Source organism: Macrosteles quadrilineatus, unplaced genomic scaffold (genome assembly GCF_028750875.1).
Source record: "Macrosteles quadrilineatus isolate MER2022 unplaced genomic scaffold, UCM_ALF_1.0 Scaffold_3__2_contigs__length_128488019, whole genome shotgun sequence".
In the NCBI taxonomy this organism is placed as follows: Eukaryota; Metazoa; Arthropoda; class Insecta; order Hemiptera; family Cicadellidae; genus Macrosteles; species Macrosteles quadrilineatus.
In genome coordinates this window covers 117,151,574-117,178,596 of record NW_026542596.1, presented here as the reverse complement: position 1 = coordinate 117,178,596, position 27,023 = coordinate 117,151,574, and the positions used below count along the sequence as shown (strand labels likewise).

General features: G+C 33.1%; 1 protein-coding gene across 1 annotated transcript; it reads left to right on the top strand.

Annotated features, from left to right (window-relative positions):
* Nucleotides 1-1,963: 1,963 nt before the first annotated feature.
* On the top strand, nt 1,964-26,914 carry LOC128990009 (proton-coupled amino acid transporter-like protein pathetic). The gene is made up of 10 exons (XM_054412217.1): nt 1,964-2,056; nt 3,350-3,436; nt 4,315-4,395; nt 17,308-17,458; nt 21,516-21,637; nt 21,733-21,817; nt 23,156-23,431; nt 24,452-24,627; nt 25,543-25,712; nt 26,009-26,914. The coding sequence occupies exons 2-10, from the start codon at nt 3,366-3,368 to the stop codon at nt 26,257-26,259; spliced, it is 1,383 nt and encodes a 460-aa protein (XP_054268192.1). The 5' UTR covers nt 1,964-2,056; nt 3,350-3,365; the 3' UTR covers nt 26,260-26,914.
* The last annotated feature ends 109 nt before the right edge of the window (nt 26,915-27,023 follow it).

Genomic DNA, 27,023 nt, shown 5'->3' with positions numbered 1-27,023 from the left:
CGGGGCAAAGCCCGCGGGTACAGCTAGTATTTCATAAATGTGGTGATAACTCACAGTCATTGTTGAACTATAATTGTGTTTACAAAAATGAATCATCTTCACTGATGATGTCTTATCTCCGTAAACATTTGATTTGATTTGACAAGAAAATACAAACTTGTACTTCCAAGGTAATATATAATTGTTCAAAAATGGTTATGATAAATACCCCCGCTGCAGCAAACCTGCAGACTAAGCGAATTCCCATTCGCTTGATTGGATTAACACTAAAATGTCTCCTTAAAAATATCACATTTATTTCCTATTTAGCATCTGTCGAGTACCTAGTTTTGCTGCAACAGGGAGGGTAAGACGGTTTTTTGTAAAATGTTAATAGTTTAGTATGAAATTAATGTATTTTCCAAATTCGATCAAAATATGCTCATAAACAAGCAAACTAGACAACAGTTTACAATTTTCTCCATAAGAATAGCATGGGAATTTTAAATTTATATTTTTTTGAATTTTCTCCCTAATCATTAGGCATACAGCAATGCTTCAATATACTAAATTATTTCTTTTTTTAAGCTCTGCAAAATGGTTGTGAAAGAAATTCCAAAATATTATGTTTTTGGGTAAAAAATGGGAAAACCCAATTTTTACCCCATAAGCCCCTGTTCCTATAGTCCAATCATGCCGGTTCGTGAACTCGTTCGAATAAACGTAGGTTTACACGTTTGTACAAAATTTCATCAAAATCTGATGATTTTGCTTGAGTTATCGTGCTAACGGACACATATATTGCTATACTTAAGACGCCACAGAGAGCGGCAAATTGTATTTTTTAAGTGAAGAGACTGGACTCACTAAATTGTAAATATAATTGTTTAATTTTTTGTTTTACGTTTGCCACGATTACTGGATAATGTGGCAACGTAGTTCCAAGTGAATGTATTATTTTGTATTTATTTGTTTTGTAGGAATAAACTCATTATTTCATTTCATTATTTCATATATATAAATACAAAAACGAGATACGATATAAATACATATATATATGAGTTTGAGCGGATGGTGTTTTTGGCTTCCAGGGACCTCAAAACGAAAAAGTAAATCGGTCCCAGGTCCAGGTCTTACCACGAGTACTACGGTAATAGCTTATTCCCTATATGAGAAATTTGGTAAAATCAGTTATTCTATAGATCACCAGAAAACAAAAAAAAACTCTCTCACCAAATTGAGACATTACAGCACTGTACCATTTTGATTTGAGACAAAAGGACCAAGCAAACTAAATTATAATTAAAATGGTTCGAGCAGTTTTTGAGAAAATTCTATTTTCCGTGTTTTTGTGGGCTTTAAGGGAAAATCGTCATTAAAATTCCAAGTTTGAAAACCACAAAAACAGCCACGTTTCACATACCAAATTTCATCAAAATCGAACCACAGTGATGTAGCCTGTAGCTCTGTACAGATCCACACACACAAAAACATCACTTTCAAACACCACTCTTTTAGGTTGTATAGGGGGAGAAGGTAAACACATTTTACGAAGGTTAAAAACAGTTTAAACTGATTATATTCTAATTCATTTTGATAACCGCAACCGCAGGATTGCGTTTTATGACAAATAATGGCTAGAAATACTTCCTTCTCGTCATATTTTACTCAATATTTCTTGGCCCACGGGTAATGTGTTGCCCAAAATACTCTAACTCACAACGCCGATGAGTCCAACGACTCAATGATTCATAGAATTTGAAATGTTGACCATGCAGGTTTGCTGCGTCGAGGGTCGCACGTGTTTGCGCCCCAGCAGCCACTTTTGACGTCCCCAGACAAAGTCAAGTATCACAACGTCATAGATTTGCCACAAACCATAAACAAGTTTAAGAGCAATTCATTCGATAAATCTAGAGATAAGGCAATCTCATAATCCCCATGCCTACCCAAGTGGTGATTAACTTTACCTGTAAAGGCAGTTCAGTGTTGGGTGTCTTTGTTTTGTGTCACCGACAAAAGTTGTTATAGATGTAGACAGAATAAAAATTTAAACTTAACAAATTTTAAAAGTCTGGTAAGTATCTAATAACTACATTCTCCAAATGACGAAAAGTACTGTGCAGACCTGTTTTTTTTTATATTGAGAATACTAACGTGAACGTCTAGTCGACACATATATTAATTAAAAATAATATGAATATTTTTACTCTATTTGTTCAATGTTGTGTTTTTTAGCTACACAATATTCACGATCCTCTAGACAATTTGAGGAATATAAATTATTTTCACTCCATTGTTTAAGCAGACTAATAATTTATTCAATATACGGAATTTGCCATTGGAATTCTTCAATAAACAGTGTTTAACGATTTTGAAATTTTTACAAATAAGTAACGTAGGCCTATTATTATTTGTATTTGATAATACGTAGTATTATTGTATTAATTATTTAAGTGCCGAAATGAGAAGCTAAATATTTTACCACCACATCGTTGAGTAAGTAGAGAGTATTTAGTATTCAGGTTACAGACCCTGGATAATCTTTTAATTACCTTCTCAGTGCCACTACTCCATTGGGTTTTTGTATCAGCACTGAAGTTGACAGCTTTTTCATATAAAAGGAAAATACGTTTTTTTGCCGTAGTCATTATACCCACGGGCTTTCAAAATTGTCATTCTAATAGTATGAATGCACAGTTTTAATTTAAATCACTTGAACCCCTGTTTTACTTAGATTAAACAGGTGTAACAGCATACGTAAAATATAATTTGTAAAAGGACATACCAAGGCCTATTTTACAGTGTGAAAAACGCCTGTGTGTCCGTAGCATTTAACACAAGGCCGCGGTGAGACCAACGTGGCAACAGTTATGGATTACTTATTAGATCAAGACCACAGTGTTTCATATAACAATTGAACCCGTCGTTTTATGCTGGTTTTACACTATACAGTATTCATCCAAATATGACCAATTATTATAAACTACAGTACTTCTGTACTGAATCATTGTTAAAATATTCCTGAACTTATCCATCTTAGTTAATTGTACAGGTCATAGTTTCAAGTACTGAACACGTGCCTCTTTGGGAATATTCCACGAAGGTAATCTTCAAAACACCAAATGTCAATCATTCTTTAAAAGTTATTGAAGCCATTCATTGTAGTGACAATAGGCTGAAACCCAGTCAATAGTTTGTATCAGTTAGCACATGTATTTTCAAAGAGAAGTAAGTACCTTTTCTAACTATAAAGGTGAAGGTCGAGTAATGATTTCGGAACCAACTGCAAATTTAAACTGCAACTTTTCTTGAAATGTAGCTTTTCTGTTTTTTAAAGCATTTAAACAGTTTTCTAAACTTGTTTCAGAGCATAAGTTCGAAATATGAGTAAGACTCCAAATGATTCCAAGAATTCTGTGAACAACGGCCTAAATTTATTCACCACTTCGTCCAAGTAAGTGTCCATCTATTCATTAACCATTTCCAATAAATACAGGTATTTTTATTTATTTATTTATTCCTGTATTTGTGATAATTTGTTTACATTATGTTTTTTATTTTTGTTTACGGATGACTAAGGAAAATGACAAAATTGTACCAAAACTAGTTTTTCTAATGAACTAATGTTTATTTTAAAAAGTCAACGGATTTGGATTTAAATTACTTTATTCTGGGTGTTTTTTAAACGCAACTTTCAAAATTAAAATTTCAAGTACAGAGAGCCTATATTTACCGGTCTTTTTCTGTAAACGACTTTCTGGTGTTAAAAGAATACAGAAGCTACTTACCTCTGCATACTCTGTTACTTCCTCTTCTTTTCGCCTTGAGCGTGGCGAAAACAAAATTATGTTTTAAAAAGAAAACTGTTACTGTACAAATTACATCATACTTTGCTTTGCTTTGTTTCAATATCATTTGTAAAAATTTTGAATTTAGGAAATTACCAACAGGTAACCTACTAACTTACGAATCTTAAATAGTATATTTTAATTACAGGGTGTCCAGCCTAAAGACTTTTTTTATGTCTGACAGTAAACTTCTTAAGGGGGCCCCATTTATTGTTTTATGTTGCTTTTAGGTATGTATGTAAAGGTATGTAAAGTTTTCTAAATTTCCCGCCATTTTTCAAATATGGCCGCCAACTTTGGTTAGAGACATAAAATAAAAACGTTAGCTATTGGAACAGATTAGGTTGATACCCTGTAATTTTCATTTTACCATGAACTACTTGTTGCCACTGGGCGGATACATATTAAAACACTTTTTACAGCGTTTATACCCTTGAATTTACAGGGTTCCTGGAACATTTAAACTGATTATTTTCTTTTGCAGAGCAAAGTTGGCAGGATGTGTGGAAATTGGACCTCACGACTACGAACCTTTCCAACACAGAGACTTTGTCAACGGTCTCGGGTTCGTACCTAGCTCTCAGTAATAAAAATTAAAATATTTTGATATGATCTCTTCTTTTGTATCTCTAAGGCATCATAAATCATATTAAATATGTAATCAAACATACAATCTCTAAATTCAACTTCGGGTTTATTCTGTCCTGCAAGTAAACATTTAAATATTGACTATAGAAACTAAATCAAATACATACATATATAGTCAATGATTGTACAACGTTTTCGTTTCTCCCGTTTGGATGTTTACGAATATTTTTTTAATTGACTTCTTTATAGTCTCTATTAATTTAATAAAATGGTACTAAAATGGTACTGTACATGTCTTGTTCTAGTCTTTATAATAGTTTTCATACATCTGACTTTAAAATTTAAATTAGTTGTATTAATGTTAGTTTTATTTTAGGTTAATGATAGGCATTTTTTGGAAAGGAAATCACCCAATACAAAAAACTGCAACAACACACATTATAATAGATTAACAACAGTTTGAATAAAACATAACGAAATTAAAAACAGGTAATGCAATGCATGTTTACTAACAAAAGTATTTCGGTTCTTTTGGAATAATTGCTCTTAACAAAAACTGTATTATGACTTTCATAAGAAGTCGGTATTCGAATAGGTATTCAAAATTGATTATACTTTCCGTTTCATTTATTTTTAATACTATACCATACACTTTTTCATAATTATTAAGAATTGTCGATTATCATACAGACGCAGGACACGAGTTGTTCTCAGCAACCTTAATTTGTTTTTAATATTTCAAGTAATCCAAGTTGGAATAACGAATGCATACTATTGAACATAAAAAAACTACAGTAAATTTAAGATCAAACGAGACATGCAGTAAAGCCGTTTAAGCGAATTTCCCATAAAGGGAATAATCTATTACCGTAGTACTCATGGTAAGACCTGGACCCGGGACCGATTTACTTTTTCGTTTTGAGGTCCCCAGAGGCCAAAAACACCTTCCGTTCAAATTCATACAATACTCAAGCAAAAATGATCCGATTTAGATGAAATTTGATATAAACGTGTAAACCTACATTTATTCTAACGAGTTCGCGAACCAGCATGATCGGACTATGGGAACGGGGGTTTATGGGGTAAAAATAGGGTTTTCCCATTTTTGACCCTAAAACATAAAATTTAGCAACTTCTTTCCAAACCATTTTGTAGAGTTAAAAAAAAACAAACAATTTTGTATATTGAAGCGTTTTATGCACCTAATGGCTACGGAGAAAATTCCCCTGTTATTCTTATGGAGAATAAGTAAACTGTTGTAGTTCGCTTGTTAATAAACATATTTCGAACAAATTTGAAAAATGCATTTATTCCATACCACACTATTAACAAAAAAACACACTTTTTTACCCTCCCTGTTGCAGCAAACCTAAGTACTCGTTAAACTAATTCTATTTAAATAGGGGATAAACGTGACATTTTTAAGGACGCATTTTAGTGTAAATCCAATCAGGCAAAATGGAATTTTGCTTAGTCTGCAGGTTTGCTGCGGCGGGGGTTTTTACTTTATTATATTGATGCCAGTAGTGGAGAACTGCCGGTTTTACCCCACTTTAGACATGTTTTTCCCATGTTATTCTTATGGGGATTATTTTTGGCCACCAAATCTAATATCCTGATCTTTGCCTGCAAATCCTTATATAATTGTCAAACCTTATTTTTACTTATTCTCTATATATATATTCGGTATTAAGCTAAAAAAAAGCTAATTATTTCATTTATTGACTCATACATGTGTATATGTATAGTAGTGTAAAAACGCTATTCACTGGAGGTGCATGAGGAGCAACCCCCAATTGTACCATAGCACCCTATCATGTGTACAGTTTATTGTGTATCTGTTTTGGTTTAAATATATATATATACACACTATTCAATGAACCAGGAGCACGTGCACCCCTCCAACTGTCCCATAGTATAGTAGTGTAAAAACGCTATTCACTGCAGCAGGATGAGGAGCAACCCCCAATTGTACCATAGCACCCCACCATGTGTACACAATATTTTACTCGATTGTTTTGGATTTAATGCACAATTGCTAGTACATCTACCATTCCCCTTTCCAGTTGATATATTATATTTCTATTTCAAAATCATGTATGTGCGAACTCGGCTCATGGCGTGGGTGTGCTCCCTTGGACATCCTTAGTGGAAATCCATGAGTTCTGGCTACTTGGGAACCCAAGCCATTTGACATACAATAAATCACCCTTTCTCCTAATTACCTTTTCTACTAAATACATGTCTTTATACTTGGTCTTTAACAACTCCTCTGTATAGAATCCTCCCCTGATTATATTACCATTTTCATCTTTCAAGATATAAGTCACAGGCTTTGTATTCTTAACTTCTGCTATTGTAAATAGTTCCCCTGTCCAATTTGGAGTATAACCTTTACTAAAAACATGTTTATACTTGGAAATCCTCACACTATCACCTACCTTATATCTTGGTTTTTTAACTTGCACTACTTTAGAAGTCCTTTCATGCAACCTCTCATGCACATATTTACTGTTCTTAATATTTACTTGGTTAGGCTTCATTCCTATAGATCTATGCACTTTATTATTATATTTTCGAATTAACTTTGGAAGTAAATCCAACCATTTATAACTTCCCTGAGCACTAAATTCCCTATACAACCAATTCTTTAAAGTTCTCTGAAACCTCTCCACAATTGCAGCCTTAGTTGTAGAAAAAGTGTGATAGTGATTAATATTTAATTGTTTCATTAGTTTGCTAAAATATTGATTAAAAAATTCTTTTCCATTGTCGGATTGAATGTTTTTAACCCCCTTTGGTAGAATGGTTTTAATGGCTTCTGTAACCACTAACCCTGTCTTATTCTTTAGTGGAGCAGCATAAGCTTTTTTAGAAAATGTATCTATTAAAGTTAAAATATATTTATTGCCAGAATTCTCTCTAGCATAGTTTTGCATATCAATTAAATCTATTTGTATGGTTTCGTTTATACCCAATACTTTAAAAGACCTTCTAATGAAATTCTTTCTTGCAGGCTTATGAAGTTCGTATGCAATTTCATTCATTTTTTATAACATCATCCTTTCCTGTAACTCTAAATACATCACCATTAGCCCCAATCAATAGATTATCTTCCATTCTTTTAAATACATAGTTTTCTGGTATATATGGTCTATTATCTATATACTTAAATCCACTCAAAGATGTGGGGTCAGCAACTAATAAATCAGGATTATATTCCATCAAATTAAAAATTTTTTCTCCATATACAAATTTTGATCCATCGTAATGCATAGCTTGTGACATTAGACAAATATCATCCGAATGTTCTCCCTCTGGTAGATTCCTTATAAATTGTTTTTTGGCATCCCAACATTTTTCTTTTTTATCAAAAGTTATAGTCTGTTCTTTTATAACACAGTCAGTTTCATCAATGGCAGGTTTAACACGTACTAACCTTTTATTATAAAAACTCCAATAGCCTGCTTCCATTTTTGGAACTTGTGAAACATTCACAGCATCTTTACTATCTGTACCTTCCATCAAATTGCTAAGTTTCTGTTTCTTAGCATTCCAAACACCATTCTCTGATTCTAAAAATTCATAATTATTATCATCTTGTATAAATTTACCATCTTCTTTTCGTATTAAAGTCTGTTGTAAAGTGGGCACATCATCTAAACTCTCACCCTTTTCTACATTAGTAATTTTCCGTTTCTTAGCATTCCAAACACCATTCTCTGATTCTAAAAATTCATAATTATTATTGTCTTGTACAAATGTACCACCATCTGTTCGTATTAAAGTCTGTTGTAAAGTGGGCACATCATCTAAACTTTCGCCCTTTTTCACATTAGTAATTTTCTGTTTTTTAGCATTCCAATTTTTATTCTTAGATTCTAAAAACTCATATTTAGTTTTACCTTGTAAAAAGACATCACCTTTTCTAGTTAATGTCTGTCCCAAAGTTGATACATCATCTACAAACTCTCCATCTTTAACATTACCAATTTTACGGTTTAAACAATTCCAACTATCATCTTGTAAATTTAAAGTAGGTTCACTACTAGCCCTGGGTTCTGCAGGCTTATTATATGGATTATATAAACGATAAAATTTATCTATAAACATATTTTTATTTAATAAATAATTCCACTTTCTCTCAATTCCTCAATAATGGAATCTATTTCATTATCCACTCCTGAGTTACCAGCTTGGCGACTTAGCCAAAGAAGTCTTAACCTATCTACAAGCTCATTAGGATCATCCCAATAAATATAGTCTATTTTATTACCAGTCACTTGTCTCAAACCTTCACCAACAGATTTAAATAGAGGTTTAATTATATTAAGATATTTAGTATGTCTATTACTTGAAATTGTTGCACCATCTTTGTAACTCTTTAAATGCCCATTTGTAGCTTCCAAAATCTCTTTATAATTTTGCAAATCAGCCTGAGTATAGTTCTCAGGTTCTTTTAACGTTAACAATTCCCATAAACCTTTTGTCCCCTTGTAGGTTTTATTTGCAACTGTAACATCATCATTGGCAATATCAACTTCCTTATTTCCAATAAAAAATTTATTTGCTTCTCGTCTAATACCATATGTAGTGTCTGTCATACTACTTTTACTGAGGTAATTTCCTAAATAGTCTGATGCTAAAAGACCAAAATCTAATTTCTGTGGGGTGGATGGTTGTAATGGTTGTAATGGTTGTAATCTTGGTATCATTGATATTCTAGATGGAGTCATTGGGAGTATCTCCATTCGAGGCCTCTCTGATGTGATTTTTTTTAATTCTTGTAATGGCTCTAGTAAAGGTTGGAATGTTTGGAACCTCTCTTCAGCCTCTAGAAACTTGCCACGTTTTAAAGCTCTATATTTCTCTCGTATTTGATTTGCAGAGTCAACCAATTCTTGTTGAATGTTTTTCATCTTTTATTTACATTTTATTTATCTCATTTGACAAAGGATTGTACTCAAACACTTTATCATGTATTATCAAACAATATGCAGATGTATTTGCTGGCACATTTTCTGCAGTTTCAATCTCTAATTTAATATCAACAATTCCTTCCTTCACTGTTTCGTTCTGTCTAGAACAGTCTATTACAATTAGTGGATATTTCTTCATAAACTCAGCCCTACTAATCATAGGATCTGGGATAGTATTGTAGTAAGTCTCTCTAAACCTCATAAACATCTCATAAGCTTTAGAGACATCTCCATTTTCAAAGTCGAGATTTAAATCACTATAAGGATAATATTCAGAGTTTAGAAATACTTTGAGATTTTTTAATTTACAGTGATCAAATTCATCAGTTCTTTTTCGTGCACTATTATCCCTAGCTGTTTGGAAACCAAATATAATATACCTAGGCTTCTCCAAACTTGAAGACGTCTTTACTGACCATGTATGTCTTGTAGTATTGGGATATGATGGAAGTTCATGCAGCTCTAAACTTCTAAATGCAATTTGCAAATTTTTATTTTGCAATAACATCTTTTGTAATTGTAACTTCTCTCCATCTGATGGTATCACGTGTGGCATTACCCATTGAATTGAGTTAAGTGTAATTTTAGGAATCGTATCAGCAGTGCCACTGGCTGGAACACTAGCGGTTGTTAATATACAATTCAAATCATTTTTGGATCTTTTCAACACCAATTCTTGTTTGACATTTACTAATACCTTATTAAAATCCTCAAATACACCCATTAACAGCTCTAATGGCAAACAAGTACTAAACTTGCCACCTTTATGGAACTCTTTTAAATTCGTGTCAGAATCAAATGCTACATTTGACAATTTAGTAGTTTTATTGTAAGAGCTCAATATTTTCATAAGACTAGAAATTCCTGGGTTTCTTACAATGTCTATTTCTTTACCTGCAACTTCGTATCTAATTTCATCAAATAAGAACGCAAATGCATTATTTATAAAATGACCTTTATCATGATTTTTAATTTCTCCCTTAATATACAGATAACTCCTACATGGTAGAGTTAGCAAATCTTGATTATTAATACATATTCGAATTTCATCAGAATTATTTATTGCCAAAGTGTTGTGGGGAACATATGAGTGATTTGTAATTTTAACCACACTATCGTCGAATTGGGATTTCCCTGTAACGTCTAGAAAATCTTCCATTTTTATTAATAGAAAATTTTAACTTTAGTCCTATTGACTTTAGGAACCTAGCATTTTGTACACTTATAGATAAATTCTTATAAATTCTCATATCTTTTTTATATGACAAGTAATTGTAGTTTCTTCTCCGTTAAAGTCAATTGCCTTGTCATGCTGATCGGCAAATGTAATACTGACAACATCTAAACTTCTCTTATTTACAGGAAAATATATAATATTTCTTGGAACTTCAATAATTTTGTAGCCAGGAGGAGCTTCTGGATAAAAGCTATGTATGGTGTGTGATTTGTTGCCATTTAAATAGGACCCGTTTGCAATATTACATTTTACTCTAATCACATTTACATTATTAATGTTTATTTTATTTGTAGATTCAAACTGAACACCAGGAGTAGAAACACCTTTAAATCCCAATAAAACAGACCCTAAACATGGTTTTGTAAAATCAAACACATGGCTAGAAAGTAGTGTAGCTTTCATAGTTTTATTATTAGCTGTAAGGAAAAAGTCTGGGACTTGCTTTTGAATTTCCTTTGCAAGCTCAACCACCTCATATGTTCCTTCAGAAATTTCTATTGTAACTGGAGCATTGTGGTCATAATAGAAAACATCATCACCTTCACTAATGGTTAATTTTTTTCCTTTAAGTTGATTTAATTTTGGAATAAGCCCTTTGAATAAAAGTTTGGATTTAGTATTAATTAATGCTTCTCCATTTTTATCTATTATAACTTTAAGTTTTCCATTTAATAACCGGTTTAAATCATCAACTGAGATCTCTCCTTTTGGTAATGTCATTTTCTCTACTTTGTAATATGTTAAAGTATTTAGTGGTTTTTTAACATTAAATATTGAATTATAACTTTGAAAATCTACCAATCCAATTACATAATCATCATTTAATTCTATGGGAGGAAAGAATACTGACTTTAGCTCTGGCTCTGTACCCGAAAATGTTATAGTAAATGAATCCATTTTTATAAAGAAATATTTTTTATGAATGATAAACATAAAATTCCACAAATAGAACTATTTAAATCTTGTATTTGATCGGTTGTATAGTAGATTTTATATCCCTCAAAATATTTAATTACTTCTTTTGGAGGTTGGATTCCAAATGGGTCAAAATAAATTACAATATCTTTATTTTTACGATAAGCTGTCCAATGTGTGCCAGATGAACTATCTAAATTAACTATTCCGCACTCTTTTACTCTTGGTGTTAGATTTTTTAGCTCGTTTTTTAGGTACACCCCTCTGAAGTGAGGCACGTCTTTTGCGGCCTCTAACAGCTGGTAGTTGTCCATCTTTTTTATTAAATTTTAATCCCATTCCCATCTTTGCTTTTGCCTTCATCAAATTTGTCACGGCATAAGCAGCAGCTTTTTCAGCGAGACTTGCATCATTGGCTGTAACTCTAGTCCAAGCTAAGTCTGCTAATCTCATGTCTGCTTTGTTCCGAGCAGCGGTATCGGGATTATTCATGTAGAATATGTCATGCTCTTTGCAATAAGAGTCTAGTTTATTTTTTGGAGGTACATTTTTGGCTATATTTTCACGTATATTCGTTCCAGGTCCACAGTACCGATATGATGGTATGTGAAGTGGGAATGGAAGGTTATTTATAAGAGTATTCAATAACCCTCGACCCCTGTAAGGCTTTAGGAATAAACCTTTGCCCTTTTTACATGTTTTCTTATTAACATTTTTTACCATTTTTATTATATAAAAAATGTCTTTTATTCAACAAAAACAAAAATTTAAAATATCACATACTAAGGAGTATATACCAAAGAAGTTGGGTCTATTTCCTACCAATATTCGATGTGTTATTTGCGGTCCAAGTGGAAGTGGGAAGACGGTTGTAATTTATAACTTAATTGTAAGAAAGGAAGGATTAAAATTTACAAACTTATATTTAATATCTAAATCTTTGGAACAAGAAAAATATAAAAAAATAATTGAAATATTTAGTTTGTGTGATGAAGTGAAATTACACACGTTTACTGACTGTGAAATCACACCAAATGATGTAAAATCACAGTCAGTTGTTGTATTTGATGACATAAATAGTCCAAATATTACACAATTTTTCTCAATGGGTCGACATAAAAATATTAACTGTTTTTACTTGTGTCAATCTTACAGCAAAGTACACAAACATTTACGTGATAATGTAAATTTCCTAATATTATTCAAACAAGATGATTTAAATTTAAAACATGTATATCACAATCATGTTGGTAATGACTTTTCATTTGACCAATTTAAAAATCTCTGTCATCAATGTTGGGATAAAACTAAATACGGCTTTCTTGTAATAGACAAAGAAAGGCCAAAGAATAATGGCAAATATAGATTTATGTTTGACCAATTCTATCAAGAGGATGGTAAGGGTAAATAAATAAAAGACTGGAGTTTTTTAACATTTGTATTTATTATATATCTACACATTTTGAACATCAATTTTATAATGACCAAATGCAAGAGTGTTGATGCCATCTTCTAGAATAAACCTCTTGTCGTCGTCAAACGATAGTACTTTCTTGTGCATGGTTAAGGTTTGAAGATGATGGTTTGTAGATTTAATTCTCGTCACATTCTCATAGTAATCTTGCCCAGTTGCAAGACAGTTCAAATAATGTTGATGTCTTAGGAGATGTTTAACTGTGGCACCATCAGCTCCTTTAGCTTTCTTCACCTCTAAAGCTTGCTTGTCTTCTTCATATAACCATTTTAGAGGAATATAAGAATATAACTTTGGTCTTAAACCACAATATTCATACATAATATGACCATCTAATTCGTCTTTAAACTTTCCAGTGACTTTTTTATTTTTATCAGAGTATAAGAAATGGTCTTTACTATATCCAGAGGTATCAAAATGTTGTAAGTCACATTCTATTTCCTTGTAAAAATCCTCTGTAACTATAGCATACATTAATGAATCTGTATCTGTCATAAGAAATCTTTTGTTCTTAAATTTTGACATATAATTATAGTGAAAATCATACATTATTACTTTACTAATATCTAAAATGGTCATTCCCAAATATATTGGTTTATTAAACTTTACAACTAATTTATTTAAATGTATAGCATGTAAATTGTTATCAAACTTTTTGCTACAATCAAACCTTGGATTAGTGACATATTTTGTTAATAGTGACTCATCCTTGAGATAAATGTCACGAAACTTGCGTTGATTCATAATTGTTCGACCAAAGAGACTATTATTTAACAATTTGTAAAAGTCTTTTTCGAAATCAGTTTTAGCACTTTTTCGTTTTTCAATATTAAAATTAATATAGGGTGCAAGCCATTTAGATTGTCTAAATTTTAAAATTCTGTGGTATTTTGTAACAATCAAACCCAATTCCTCATATTTTTGTAATGCTTTATAATGTAAAATATATTTAGTTTTGTCATTTAAATTTGGTATTAATTTGCCATTCATTTTCTCTGGTGCTAATGGATAGTCATTATGTAAATCATGTAAGCTTTTATCATATTTTAAATCAACTTCTAAAATGTATCCAAACTCATCATTTTGATTATATTTGTAGTCCATCTCATTAGTCCAACGGAATTCATCCACAGGCAGTGGCTCGCACATAGCTGTGGAGTATAGCGAGTTACAATCTAAATATATTAAATACACACTCTCTTGATTGGGATCATAGTGTTCACCCATATATCTATTATTTGCTTTAGCGTAACGTGTAGAAATCATACTGACTCCTCCTCGAATCGCACTTTCTATGAACAAATGCATGTCAATATCTTTGAATAATTGTAATTTTATTCCTGTCATTCTAAGACAGGCCTCCCATGTAAGTCCAGGAAGTGAATACATATGTACAGGGTCAAGTTTGTAATCTTTTAAACACAGGTCTCTAAATGTCTCAAACACATCAGCCAGTAGCAATACATCTGTTTTAAGATATAAATCATGATATTCTTGTAAATTATTTATATTAAAATAGGTCCATACATTTTTAGCATGTTCATATTCATTGGGAGAGATATGTTCTTTAGTTATAGAACTGTAAAATGTTTCAATTGGGGGTAGAGACTCTGCGAACTTATCTGGTCCCGTCATATATTCATAGGGATATACACCTTTACGTTGTAGTAGTGGATTTTGTATGAATCTAAATGTGTTCAAATTGGAAGCCAATTTATATAATGGAAGGGACAGAAAGTTGTATGAATCTAAAAATACTAAATCATCAACAGAGAATGATATATATTTTTCCATATCTTTAGCTATGCAATTTAATTTACGATCATTAAACTTTCCCAAGTGTTGCATTATTAAATGTCCATCATAATTTTTCAAGTTATGGAAGAATACTGGTATTTTCTTTGTTACTTTATAATTTAAATTACAATCATTGTGGGCAGCTCCACGGTATTGGCCAGAGGAATGGCAATGATCTCTCACCCTATCAAAATATAGGGGCTTTTCACAAATGTGACAGTGTGTTGAGTTTTGGAAAGATGCCTCTTGCTCTGGAGTCATTACAAGGGGAATATATATTGCCATTTGACTTTTAATATAATCATAAGTCTCAAATAATCTTTTGAAAAACACATCCATAACATTTGCACCACTATATAACTCTTCAGAAATAATTGTAGAATCATTTACTACAACGAATGCAAATCCAGATGGAGTATGGTTGTTAGAGTTTATAAAGCATTCAAAATCTGCATAAATTACATATGGGGCTTTAAGTTGATATTTATAATTTTTAAATTGTAATGTATCTTGTTTAGACATTTCCACTCGTTGAGCATCAAAGTTTTTACAATATGTTGTGTGACGTTCTAATATATCATTAGTGTAAAAATGTTGCAAACACAACTTGCAAAAATGCTGCTTATGGACATGTTTTGTAGAGTGGAACATTAACCTATCAAAATCACGAATTAAACAATAATGTGATTTACGACCTTCTTGTAATAATAATAAATCTACATGAGTATTACTATTTAGTTTAGTCGTTCTTAATGGATATATACATTTCTGGTCTTCAACTCCAAATACATTAACACTTATATTATTCTGTGTTTCAAATTGATCTATATCAGATATTTTCACAGGATACTTTATGTTTGTCATATTCAACTGATTTTCATAGGGTGTATAGTTTGAGACCCTTTCAGCATGTTCATTAAAGTTCCTTGGGTATAAAGCTGCTAAAATCGACCAAAGAAAACATTTATTGTCTGAATTTTTTATATTTAGAACTGCATGTTTTGATTGAATACTTTTTGGCGTGGGAATATATGACTTTGGAGTTAGGGGCTTATACTTGTAAACATGCAACTGCCAATATTTAGTATGGTCATATATCCATCCACTGCCTTGGGCTTGATATTTGTGTATGGAAGCATCAATCTTTAAAAGTGCATTTTCAATTTGAGGCTTTAAATCTCTCTTCTCAATAGTTAAGATAGTAAGGCTTCTAAAATCCGCAATACAATCTTTCTCATTAACTAATTTTCCATTTTGATCCATTGAATATTTTATAAATTTGATTCTCCTAACTAACGTCCATTTTATCGGAAGAGGACAAGACTTCAGAGTATTTTCAAGGTCAGCTCTAATCGATTCACCAACAAATTTAATCATTGTGTATGGACATTTGATACAAGAATTGACATGTCTTCTAAAATGTCCAACAATATTTTTCTTACAAAAACTACAACTCTTGTGACTTTGTAATATATGTGATTTTAGAGCAATGTTACTATCACAGATTAAATTACAAACTTTACATACCTTCATTTGATGAATTACCTTGTAGTGGCGAATCAGGTTACTTTTGGTAGAGAGCGACACGGAGCAGTGTTGACAGGTGGGCCTCATGGTCCAGAATGAAATATCACCCGAATGTCACTTCTATTTATAGACTTTTCGAAAATTTCAAAATTTTGGAAATTTTCTAAATTTTCAGCTAGAAATTTAAAATTTTTAAAAATTACTTCAACAGATCCAAGACTAGATCACTAGAGACAAAAAAAAAGCAAAGAGCAAGCCCAAGTGAGTGACGTTTTCACAACATCACCACTAGAGGCAAGAAGCAGGAGCATGCCCGTGACCGGGAGCACACCCACGCCATGAGCCGAGTTCGCACATACATGATTTTGAAATAGAAATATAATATATCAACTGGAAAGGGGAATGGTAGATGTACTAGCAATTGTGCATTAAATCCAAAACAATCGAGTAAAATATTGTGTACACATGGTGGGGTGCTATGGTACAATTGGGGGTTGCTCCTCATCCTGCTGCAGTGAATAGCGTTTTTACACTACTATACTATGGGACAGTTGGAGGGGTGCACGTGCTCCTGGTTCATTGAATAGTGTGTATATATATATATTTAAACCAAAACAGATACACAATAAACTGTACACATGATAGGGTGCTATGGTACAATTGGGGGTTGCTCCTCATGCACCTCCAGTGAATAGCGTTTTTACACTACTATACATATACACATGTATGAGTCAATAAATGAAATAATTAGCTTTTTTTTAGCTTAATACCGAATATATATATAGAGAATAAGTAAAAATAAGGTTTGACAATTATATAAGGATTTGCAGGCAAAGATCAGGATATTAGATTTGGTGGCCAAAAATAATCCCCATAAGAATAACATGGGAAAAACATGTCTAAAGTGGGGTAAAACCGGCAGTTCTCCACTACTGATGCCAAATAAATTAATTTTTTCAGAACCATGGGGGCGCTTTTCCACATGATCAAAGGGAGTCTCGGCTCCGGTATCCTCTCCATGCCAATGGCCTTCAGGGACGCGGGACTATGGGTCGGACTCATCGGAGCAATCCTCATAGGAATACTGTGTACACACTGTGTGCATATACTGGTTAGTTTACTTAAAACTGCTTTGAAAATAATCACTTAGATCTATCCTCAGATTTGGTGAAGATTTTGAGGCTTGTTCTTGGTTTTATGGTTAACTATTTTATTTTTGTTGAGCCAAACTTTAAAATGTTTAACTGAAAACAATCCATTTGTAGACCATTTGTGTACCCTTTATTACGTATACCATAACCAAATAGATAGATAGTTTTATTTACTTAATTTGACAAAAGTTGTCATGAAAACAGACTTTGTACTCTGATGAATGCTTGCAAATAAAGACCTTATTTATTTATTTATAGATAACAGTGCTTTATTTTACAACATGTTTTAAAAAGTTACAAATTGTATTTTTAGACACAAAAGACAATGGTCATATGACCGTCTGTCTGGGTGGCAAAGTCCACTTCCACTATAATTACAAACAACACTGCACAATTTTGCACTCACATAAAATAGCAAACATAAAAGCTCAAACTCACCTAAAGCTAAAATAAAATTCAAAATTTACTTCCATTACTATTTTTTAGTACTTAAGGAATTTTTTAAGCTATTACTACGCTTACATATCCACACATACGAATATACACACAGTACATGTCATACCTAGGCTATACTAAACTATACATATACAGTACACACATACAGACATACACTCTATATTACATATATCTATATAATATACAAACATATTCTAACATACAGTTTGAAAATTCCAAGAATTTCCTTATAAAGTAAACAGTAAATGATAATTCTTGGAGATTAAAAATATCATGATCCTACAGTTTTAAACTTACTCATTTCTAATTAGTTTAATTCTGGGTGGACCGATGCTTCGAGGTGGCTTGCTTCGGCAAAAACTCAAACAAACAAACCCATAACCAAATAGTAAAGCAATTTTAAAATATACTCCAAAATAAATGAGACAATTAATATGCGCGATCAATCAAATGTTAAGTCCTCTGTAGGTTTTGATAGTAGGTCTAGCTGGGTCTAACCACGATAACTAGGGTCTAACCAGTGCCGGGGCTATGACCTCGCTATCCTTGCATTTTGTCATTTTTTTTTTGTTCAGACCTATGTTATTTGTTTATATCTAGTCAATTGGAATATAACGCCTTGGTTATTTACTATTTACTTTGCTATACATTTATTTTAATCATTTTTTCTTCAACCATGTTTTAAGAAAGGCTGGAATCTTCAACAAGGACACATACTTAATGTATGCTCTAAATTTGACCTTTATGTACAAATTTTAAGATACCAATAAATACATTTTGAAATATTCAAACTATTACGCATCAACAACTTCACCTTAAATATAATATGTAATCTAAAATTAAAGAACTGTATAGCATCCTTATATTTATGGTAAATCAAGTAACTTGTTACTATTTACTTACCTCTTGAAAAGCTAGTCTTGAGATAACAGAAATCATTGAGATATGATTGTGTGGATTTAGAAAAATCTGTTGAATAATATTCATTATACATAAAGATAATATTATAGCTTTAAATTTGACACAAGGAAAATAGTCTTGATGCATCTCTCATTGACCATAAATAGATTTTAAATTTTGTTTTCGTTTCACAACTTTGCTGTATTTGATTTTTTATAGCTATGCTTAGATTTACAGACTCTGTAGAGGAATTGGGGCAAAATAATAATTTTTCCTACAGTTACCTAACAACGTACATGTTCTCTCACTAAATTGAGAAAGCAAAGTGGCCAATTCGCTCATCAGTGAGACAATGTTAACATTGTCACTATAATTACTTTGTCACACTCCAGATTTGCAACATGAAAGCACGAAATAGTGAGCGCGTAACATGCAGACAAGGTCGTATGCGCGCGAAATACGTTGGTAGCACTGGCTGTAAATCAGCTGGTCAGCTGTTGTACTGTTGTATTTGTCACAGCATTAAATGTCATATTAAAAGTTCACTTCTGTGTAAAAATATGTTACGTTTCTTCACCAATTTATTTGTTTTATGGTAACTGTAGGAAAAATATAATGTGCAACTCTAGTGCAAAGTGCAATCGCCTCACTCGAGAAACCATTCCTCACGAGCCGTGTGAGTCAATTGCTCACTTTGCTTACTAGTTGCACAAATAACTATTTCCTACAGTTACCTAACAATGTACATGTTCTCTCACTGATTTGAGAAAGCAAAGTGGCCAATTCGCTCATCAGTGAGACAATGTTAACATTGTCTCACTCTAATTACTTTGTCTCACTCCAGATTTGCAACGTGAAGGTTCGAAATAGTGAACGCGTAACATGCAGGCAACGTCGTATGCGCGCGAAATACGTTGGCAGCACTGGCTGTAAATCAGCTGGTCAGCTGTTGTACTGTTGTATTTGTCACTTCACATTAAATGTTATATTTAAAGTTCACTTCTATGTAAAAATAGGTTATGTTTCTACACAAATTTATTTGTTTTATGGTAACTGTAGGAAAAGTATAATGTGCAACTCGAGTTCAAAGTACAATTGCCTCACTCGAGAAACCATTCCTCACTCGCCTACGGCTCGTGAGTAAGGATTTCTCTCGTGTGAGTCAATTGTTCACTTTTCTCACTAGTTGCACAAATAACTATTGTTTAGTACATACTGCTATAATATGAACTATACCCTTTGCTTAAGTCAGGACAAATATGTCAGTCAATAAAAAGCAAACATTTATAAAAAAACAGTATTTGGTAATTTGAAGATAAGCTAGTTTAAATGTCTGATATCCTACTATGAACTAGATAAGTTGAGGATTTATACCCCCTTCAATGTCCATATTTAACGATCTTCGTTATTGTTGTTAGTCTGGACTTAGATATCAAACCAAAAGATTATAGGGTCATTGCACCAGTGAATGACCAGCCTCCAGTGAATGACCGTTTTGTATGAAAAACATTATTAATACCGGTAATTTTTTTGTTTGGCCTAGTCCATTACTAACGTACTTGCAGGTAACTTTGGATCCTGATATGAATCTACCCTATGGCACTGGTTAAAAAAGAATATGTCAATCATCCTATTATATGGAATGGCAGTTGTCATGTTAAGGTACAATTTTGTACTCATTTGAAGGTAAAAATACTAAACAAATAATAGTTTACGCAACGATCGTGTAGAAATAGTACTAACGACACGAGTAGAAAATTTAAGATACACGAGCCTTGGCAAGTGCCTTAACAACTTCTACGAGTGTCGTAAACACTATTTACGCGAGTTGCGTACACTACTAACATACGACAGTGTTTGGTTTTTAATTACTAATAATCACTACTCATAACTTTTTCGTTTATAACATCTCATTGCCACTGACATTGATGCAGCGACTCATTGTACTAATTAATTACTAATTGCACCAATCGTTAACAATATTGGTAAACAGCTGATTTGCTGGAGTTCGAAGCATTACAATTTTACTTCTTCTCTCTCAATCCTTGAACCTCATTCATTGGTACGTTACCCATGTTGTTAAGTAAATCTATGCTATTATGTATGTAAACAATGCTCTGAAACTTCATTGAACTGAACTGAAACGGCTACTTAAAAAACCTGTCGTAGGTAAAACTATTTATGTTATGATCTCATTATTTGATACTCACTTTTAATTGTCATGGGATTTATTTGTATTAACATTAACATAAAACATAATGAGTTTACACATTGCGACACCCGCCGGCTGTCCGAAAAACCCGCTTCACTAATATATATAAAATACCGAGCATGCTACAAAAACAAATAAAAATATACATATCTAATTTAAAGGCCTATTGCTAAAAACTGTTCCTTTAACGTGATAAAATTACAGAGCGTAAAATAGAAAAGGAAAATTGAAAAAATATACCACCATTTTTTTTTACAAATCTTAGTAGGTAAGCTGAAATTTTCACAAAATATTTTCTATAGGTACCTATTTTATAAGCTGTATGAATTGTCAGCGCTTTCAGTGCATAAATGGGGAAGTAATATTAAATCAAAAGATTAAACCTCATTGTAGGACACCCTATAAATATGTATGTATATGGTAGTAATCAATACATGTACTGGTTGCAGGTGATGTGTTCTCAAGTATTATCAAAGAGGATTAAGCGACCCAGTCTAGGGTTCGCAGAAACTACAGAAGCTGCCTTTTCCACAGGTCCTGTCATGTTTAGGCGGTATGCAGGAGTGGCCAGGTAATGAAGTACGTTTAAATAAAGAATTTCATTGCATGTTTTCAGTACTAGCCATATTTTATAGGTTCATCACATTGACATAATATTTTTTCTAGGGAGGTGGTAAATGTGTCTCTTATTTTGTCCTACTACCTTGGCACAACTGTCTACATAGTATTCATTGCTGCTTCATTCAAACAGGTCAGTACCCTTGATCAATGAATATCAATGTGCAACTGTTATGCTTCGCCAGAAAGAACTAAGGTTCAGAAAAAAACCTAATTACTTATGTGATATCCGTCGCCCGTCCCATTTTAGCTTTAGTATGTTGTACCAGAAATATATACTTGTGACGAGCAAGTAAGATCCAGAGAAACGATCACTGTGCAGGAATTCCGTACAGGGCACAGGGTCTTCCTCCGCCATGAGTGTTGTGATACATGAGGGCGATGGGTGCGGTGCGAGACTTAGCACTAGACACCAGCAACTATTTCCTCTAGAGACCAATTAAGTGTGCAGTAAAACCTCACTAACTCAACAGTTTGTGGACCCAAGAGGTTGTCGAGATATCCATGGGTTTTAATTAATGAATAGATAACAGACTAATTTTTACATACATGTATTACTTACATGCATATTTTAAAATATTGAAAACAACATAAAAAAAAATTAAAACTAAATTGTTCAATTATGAACCAGTGATACAATTTTCTTTAGATTATTAATTATTGATCTAAGAAACGTTGGACGTTAGATTGCAACCAGTGTTTAGACTGTTCCATAAAAAATTAAAAAGATGAATGTCAAGGAATTATAACACAAATAAAAATAAGATACAAACCACATATGTATTGTGGAAAATCACAGATCATGCTGCTTGTTATCAAGGATACATTGACAATTATGAATATAATCTATTTAATCCTACTAATATTATAAATGAGAAAGTTTGGATGTATGGATGTATGGATGGATGTATGGATGTATGGATGTATGTTTGTGACAAGTGAACGCGAAAAATACTGGTCGGATTGGGCTGAAATTTGGCATGATGATAGCTCACATTCCCGATTAACATATAGGCATATTCTTATTTCAAAAATCCTTTCGGGCTCCGCCCCAGTGGCTCTGGAGTTTCCCATGTTAACCTTATGAGAAATGGAATTATTGAATCTTAACAGCTGTTTCAACTAAACAAGTTGGTTCTGTTCTATGATGTTTAATAGCATTGAAGTTACAATGATTACCAACAGGGTGCAGCACTATTATTTCTTTTAAATTTATGACAACAGCTAATTTGCAACCAAAATGTGAGTGAGCGTAGCGAACGAACTTCAACCTGGAGGCGAGTTAGCGTAGCGAACGAGCTCCAACCTAAAGGTGAGTGAGCGTAGCGAACACACTTCAACAAGGACGTGATTGAGCCATGCAAACGAGATAATCTTGAAAATTAAGAAGTTAAACGGGGCAAAGCCCGCGGGTTACAGCTAGTACTCTTATATTATAATTATATAGTGACCATTTAACATTGTTCCTCAGGTAGTAGATAGTGCCATGCAAGTGGATCTCAACATTAGGCTGTACATTCTCATGGTGATGGTGGTGATCATTCCCATCGGTAGTATTCGTCACCTCAAGTATCTAGTGCCGTTCTCATTCTTCGCCCTCCTCTGCCTCATCTTCGGCTGTGGTTTCGTCCTCTATGATGTCTTCACGGACCTTCCACCACTCAGCTCCAGGCCGTTCTTCAGTTCGTGGAAGCAATTGCCACTGTTCTACGCCACGATGTGCTTCTCTATCGAGGGGATTGGAACGGTAAGTAATTAGCGAAAATATTCACGCGTAACTAGCAATGAGATACACTTCTTTTTAGAAAAAAGCACTTGGCTAAAGAATATAAAAAAGAAGAAGGAATGGATACAAGACAAACTTAAATGAGAAAGAGAAAAGAGTTCCACATAGAAAGTAAGGTACAGTACGTACAGAGGAAACTTATGGAATGACCGTATGTTGTCAGCTCTAGTATGTTGTGCAGGAAATATACTTGTGTTTAGCAAGGAAGAGCCCAAACAGCGAGAACTGTGCGGAAATTCCTACCACTCAGGGGATAGGGTCTTCCTTCACTTTGAGCGTTGTATTAAATGATGGCTGGGAGGGGTGTTGTACTAGTGCTAGACACCACTTAAGTGTACCATTGAATGTTTCCTTTGTACCTTAACTCTCTGTGTTTACGGGTAGTTAAAAGCACACACAAAGTTCTTGATATACTTGATATTTCCCCCAACAAGGAGCTCCTTCAAAAGATAGAAGTTCTGGGGATTCCCCCTCGGAAGTAGTGGGGGAAATGTATGTAAAGTTAATTATATTGTGAGTTTTATTTGTGTGCATTTAACTACCTGGAACAATTTTCTTACGGTAAGTTACTTGTGCAACCATTCCTTCTTCCTTTATTTAACGGTGAGATAAATGATTTTTTTTACATATCTTTTATTTTATGTGGTTTGAAGGTTGAACTAGACTTCAGTTTAAGGTTGTTGCAGCATTAAGTATTCATTAAGTATAACAGGGGGCTTAGGTTTAACGATAAAATCCTTATTTTTTTTAAAGGGAGAGAAGTTTGCAAATTATTTTATAACCTCCAACATCTGACTTATTGTTTGCTTGGATATTTGATTGAGTTAAAAAAGAGTAGTTAATAAAAGGTCAGAGCAGTAACAAGTATCCTTCCTTTGATGAAAACTAACTTAAAGCTGATTTAGTTTTTCAACCATTCTGCAAAGGTATGTTCTAATTTCTATGATTTCCGAAACTAATCAGCTAAAAACGGGTTTTCAGGTGCTTCCTATAGAAAATGCCATGAAGAAACCCAAGCACTTCTTGTCGTGCCCGTGGGTACTGAATGTAGCCATGACGTGGCTTGTACTCATGTACTCTATGGTGGGGTTCTTCGGCTACCTCAGATACGGAGACGCCACGGAGGGCAGTGTGACCCTTAACCTTGGACATACATTGTGAGTTGTCTACATTCACCTTTTTCTCACTGTTTAATCCTGCATATTGAATGTAACTTATATCTTTTGTAAACCGTGTTTAAATTTCGGTCAGATAATAGCATTTTTTGTTTCAGAAGGAAATCGCATCAATACTGTGTGTGATGAAATTTTTAATTTATAAAACAAAAAGATTACCTTATCCAACCACAGTTGTTGGAATGGACTAGTTTCGTTCCTTGGAACTTCGTCAGGTCGTTTTGTATAACATCATCAATGTATTAATACAACGTGGTACTGTATGTCGATAGATTCTTTATAAGACTGCCACAATCACAATAATTAAAACCTGTCATGTTGATAAAATAATTAAACTGGAATAAAAATTGAGAAAACTGATTAAAACTGTAGAGGCTGGCCAGCACTGTTTTTCAATGCCACTGACTAAATAAAACTGACTGAATCATTATGTTTCTTCTTCTCTCAGGTGCCACCTGTATTTCAGTTTGTTTAGTTCTTACTTTATACTTCTTTGATTTGTAGCTTGTCAATATTTATGTATCAAATTCAAATATAATATTATAGTTCTAAGAAATGAAACTAGTCGTCATACCTTAGCAACTGTGGTTGGACAAGGTAATCATTTTATTTTACCAGTGATATATTCCAACCAAGGGTCAAAATGAATAATATAAATTTTTAGTAGCAGATACAAAATATATTTTATTTAGATTTTGAAAAAATCCCCCAGTACTGTATAAAAAGTTTTTAAGACTTCTTTCAACGGTCCAGCGTAACAGTGCAATTCCACTCTATCAGAATTTGATTGTTTGTTTTTCCTGTTTAATTCATCACTTTTTATATGTGCTCCTTGGTGCTTTATAAAAATATTGAAAATACAAATGTCATTTAAACAAAATGTTTTTAAATTTTCAGCATGAGTGAAATGGTAAAGATCCTGGTGGCACTGAATGTATGCTGCTCGTACGGACTCATCTTCTGTGTTCCCAGCGAGAGTATGTGGAAATACGTTGAACCATTGGTCAAAGAGGAGAATAAAACTCGCTCTTACTATACTATGAGGCTACTGCTTATACTGGGCACAGGTAAGTTGAACTTGCGCAAAAGTTTAGATTTATTGACAAAAAAATTTCAAATTCTACCAGTGTGCTTCCCTGGATAATTTTTTATCTTTGAGATTATGCTGAGGATTCATTTTGTGAATTCACCATATAGGGAATGGGAAGATGGTACACTATTACCCTAGGTCTAAACATACTTCCTCTACCACATTACTAAACCGTAGCCATACACTCTTCTAGTCTATGAAACTAAAATCTATTCATTGCTACAATTGATTTATCTGTTACATTACAACATTACAACTTCTATCTTTCTCCAGTGGCTCTAGCCACAGCCCTGCCAGACCTGGAGCCAGCCATAGGTCTGGTAGGAACCATCTGCTACTCCACCCTGGGTCTGCTCTTCCCGTCCCTCCTGGAGCTCATCACATTCTGGGACGACCCGGTGTACATGGGTCGGTGGCGCTGGAGGTACTTCAAGGACTTCCTGCTGAGCATTGCGTGGTTGGTAGCCCTGGTGGCCGGCCTGCAGGCTAGCATAGCTAAGGTTGTAGAGATCTACTGGAATTGAGGTAGCGGGAATTGTTGGAGAAGGAAAAATGGAGTGGAAAGTTGGTAACCCTTGTGTAAATTCCAATGAATACCTATTGATAAAAATAGACATCGCATTTCCGTGTTAAATTTGTTACCAGATTGACAAAAAATGAACTATTTTGAATTGAGCCGACAGAATGCACAGGAATTAATGATTTCTTTCAAAAACACCAACTTAGTAACTAAATACTTAGTCAACAAATTATATTTTAACTACTTTGTATGCATAAAAGATTAAATTTACTTTTAGCCTTGTGATAAATTAGTTGCTTTTACAATATTGTGTTTGGTTGGTAAATTTGATAAAGGATGGTTTTATGTTATATGACTTTTTAAAGATATAAAAATGTTAAACCCATTTGACAAGTTAACATAAGTCGTAATACAACTTTAGACGGTTTTCCTTATAGCAAAATGCTTTTGTACAATCTATGTCTTGTGTATTAGTGTATTAGTATCAGTCTAGTAGTAGTGATGTGATATTAGCTGTAAAACTGTAAAGCCTCAAAAGTAGTGTATGTATGGCAAAATTTGTTATCGAGATTGTAAATACTATGTATATAAACATTGTTGTTATAATTACTTTATGAAACTTCATATAAAATGCTATTAAATTTTAGTTTTTATGCAAATATTTCAACAACATTTCTCCTTGAATGGTTTTCTGGTCTCCTCTCTCCACAGTAGTTATATCATGTTTAGTTTCTATTCCACACATAGTTTCTTATTTGATTCCCTGTA

What these genes read in the sequence shown, in the direction of transcription:
- LOC128990009 (XM_054412217.1), top strand. Translation starts at nt 3,366, where the DNA reads ATGAGTAAGACTCCAAATGATTCCAAGAATTCTGTGAACAACGGCCTA. An exon ending in TTATTCACCACTTCGTCCAA is followed by an intron (nt 3,437 to 4,314) that starts GTAAGTGTCCAT and finishes TTTCTTTTGCAG; the next exon opens with AGCAAAGTTGGCAGGATGTG. An exon ending in GACTTTGTCAACGGTCTCGG is followed by an intron (nt 4,396 to 17,307) that starts GTTCGTACCTAG and finishes TAATTTTTTCAG; the next exon opens with AACCATGGGGGCGCTTTTCC.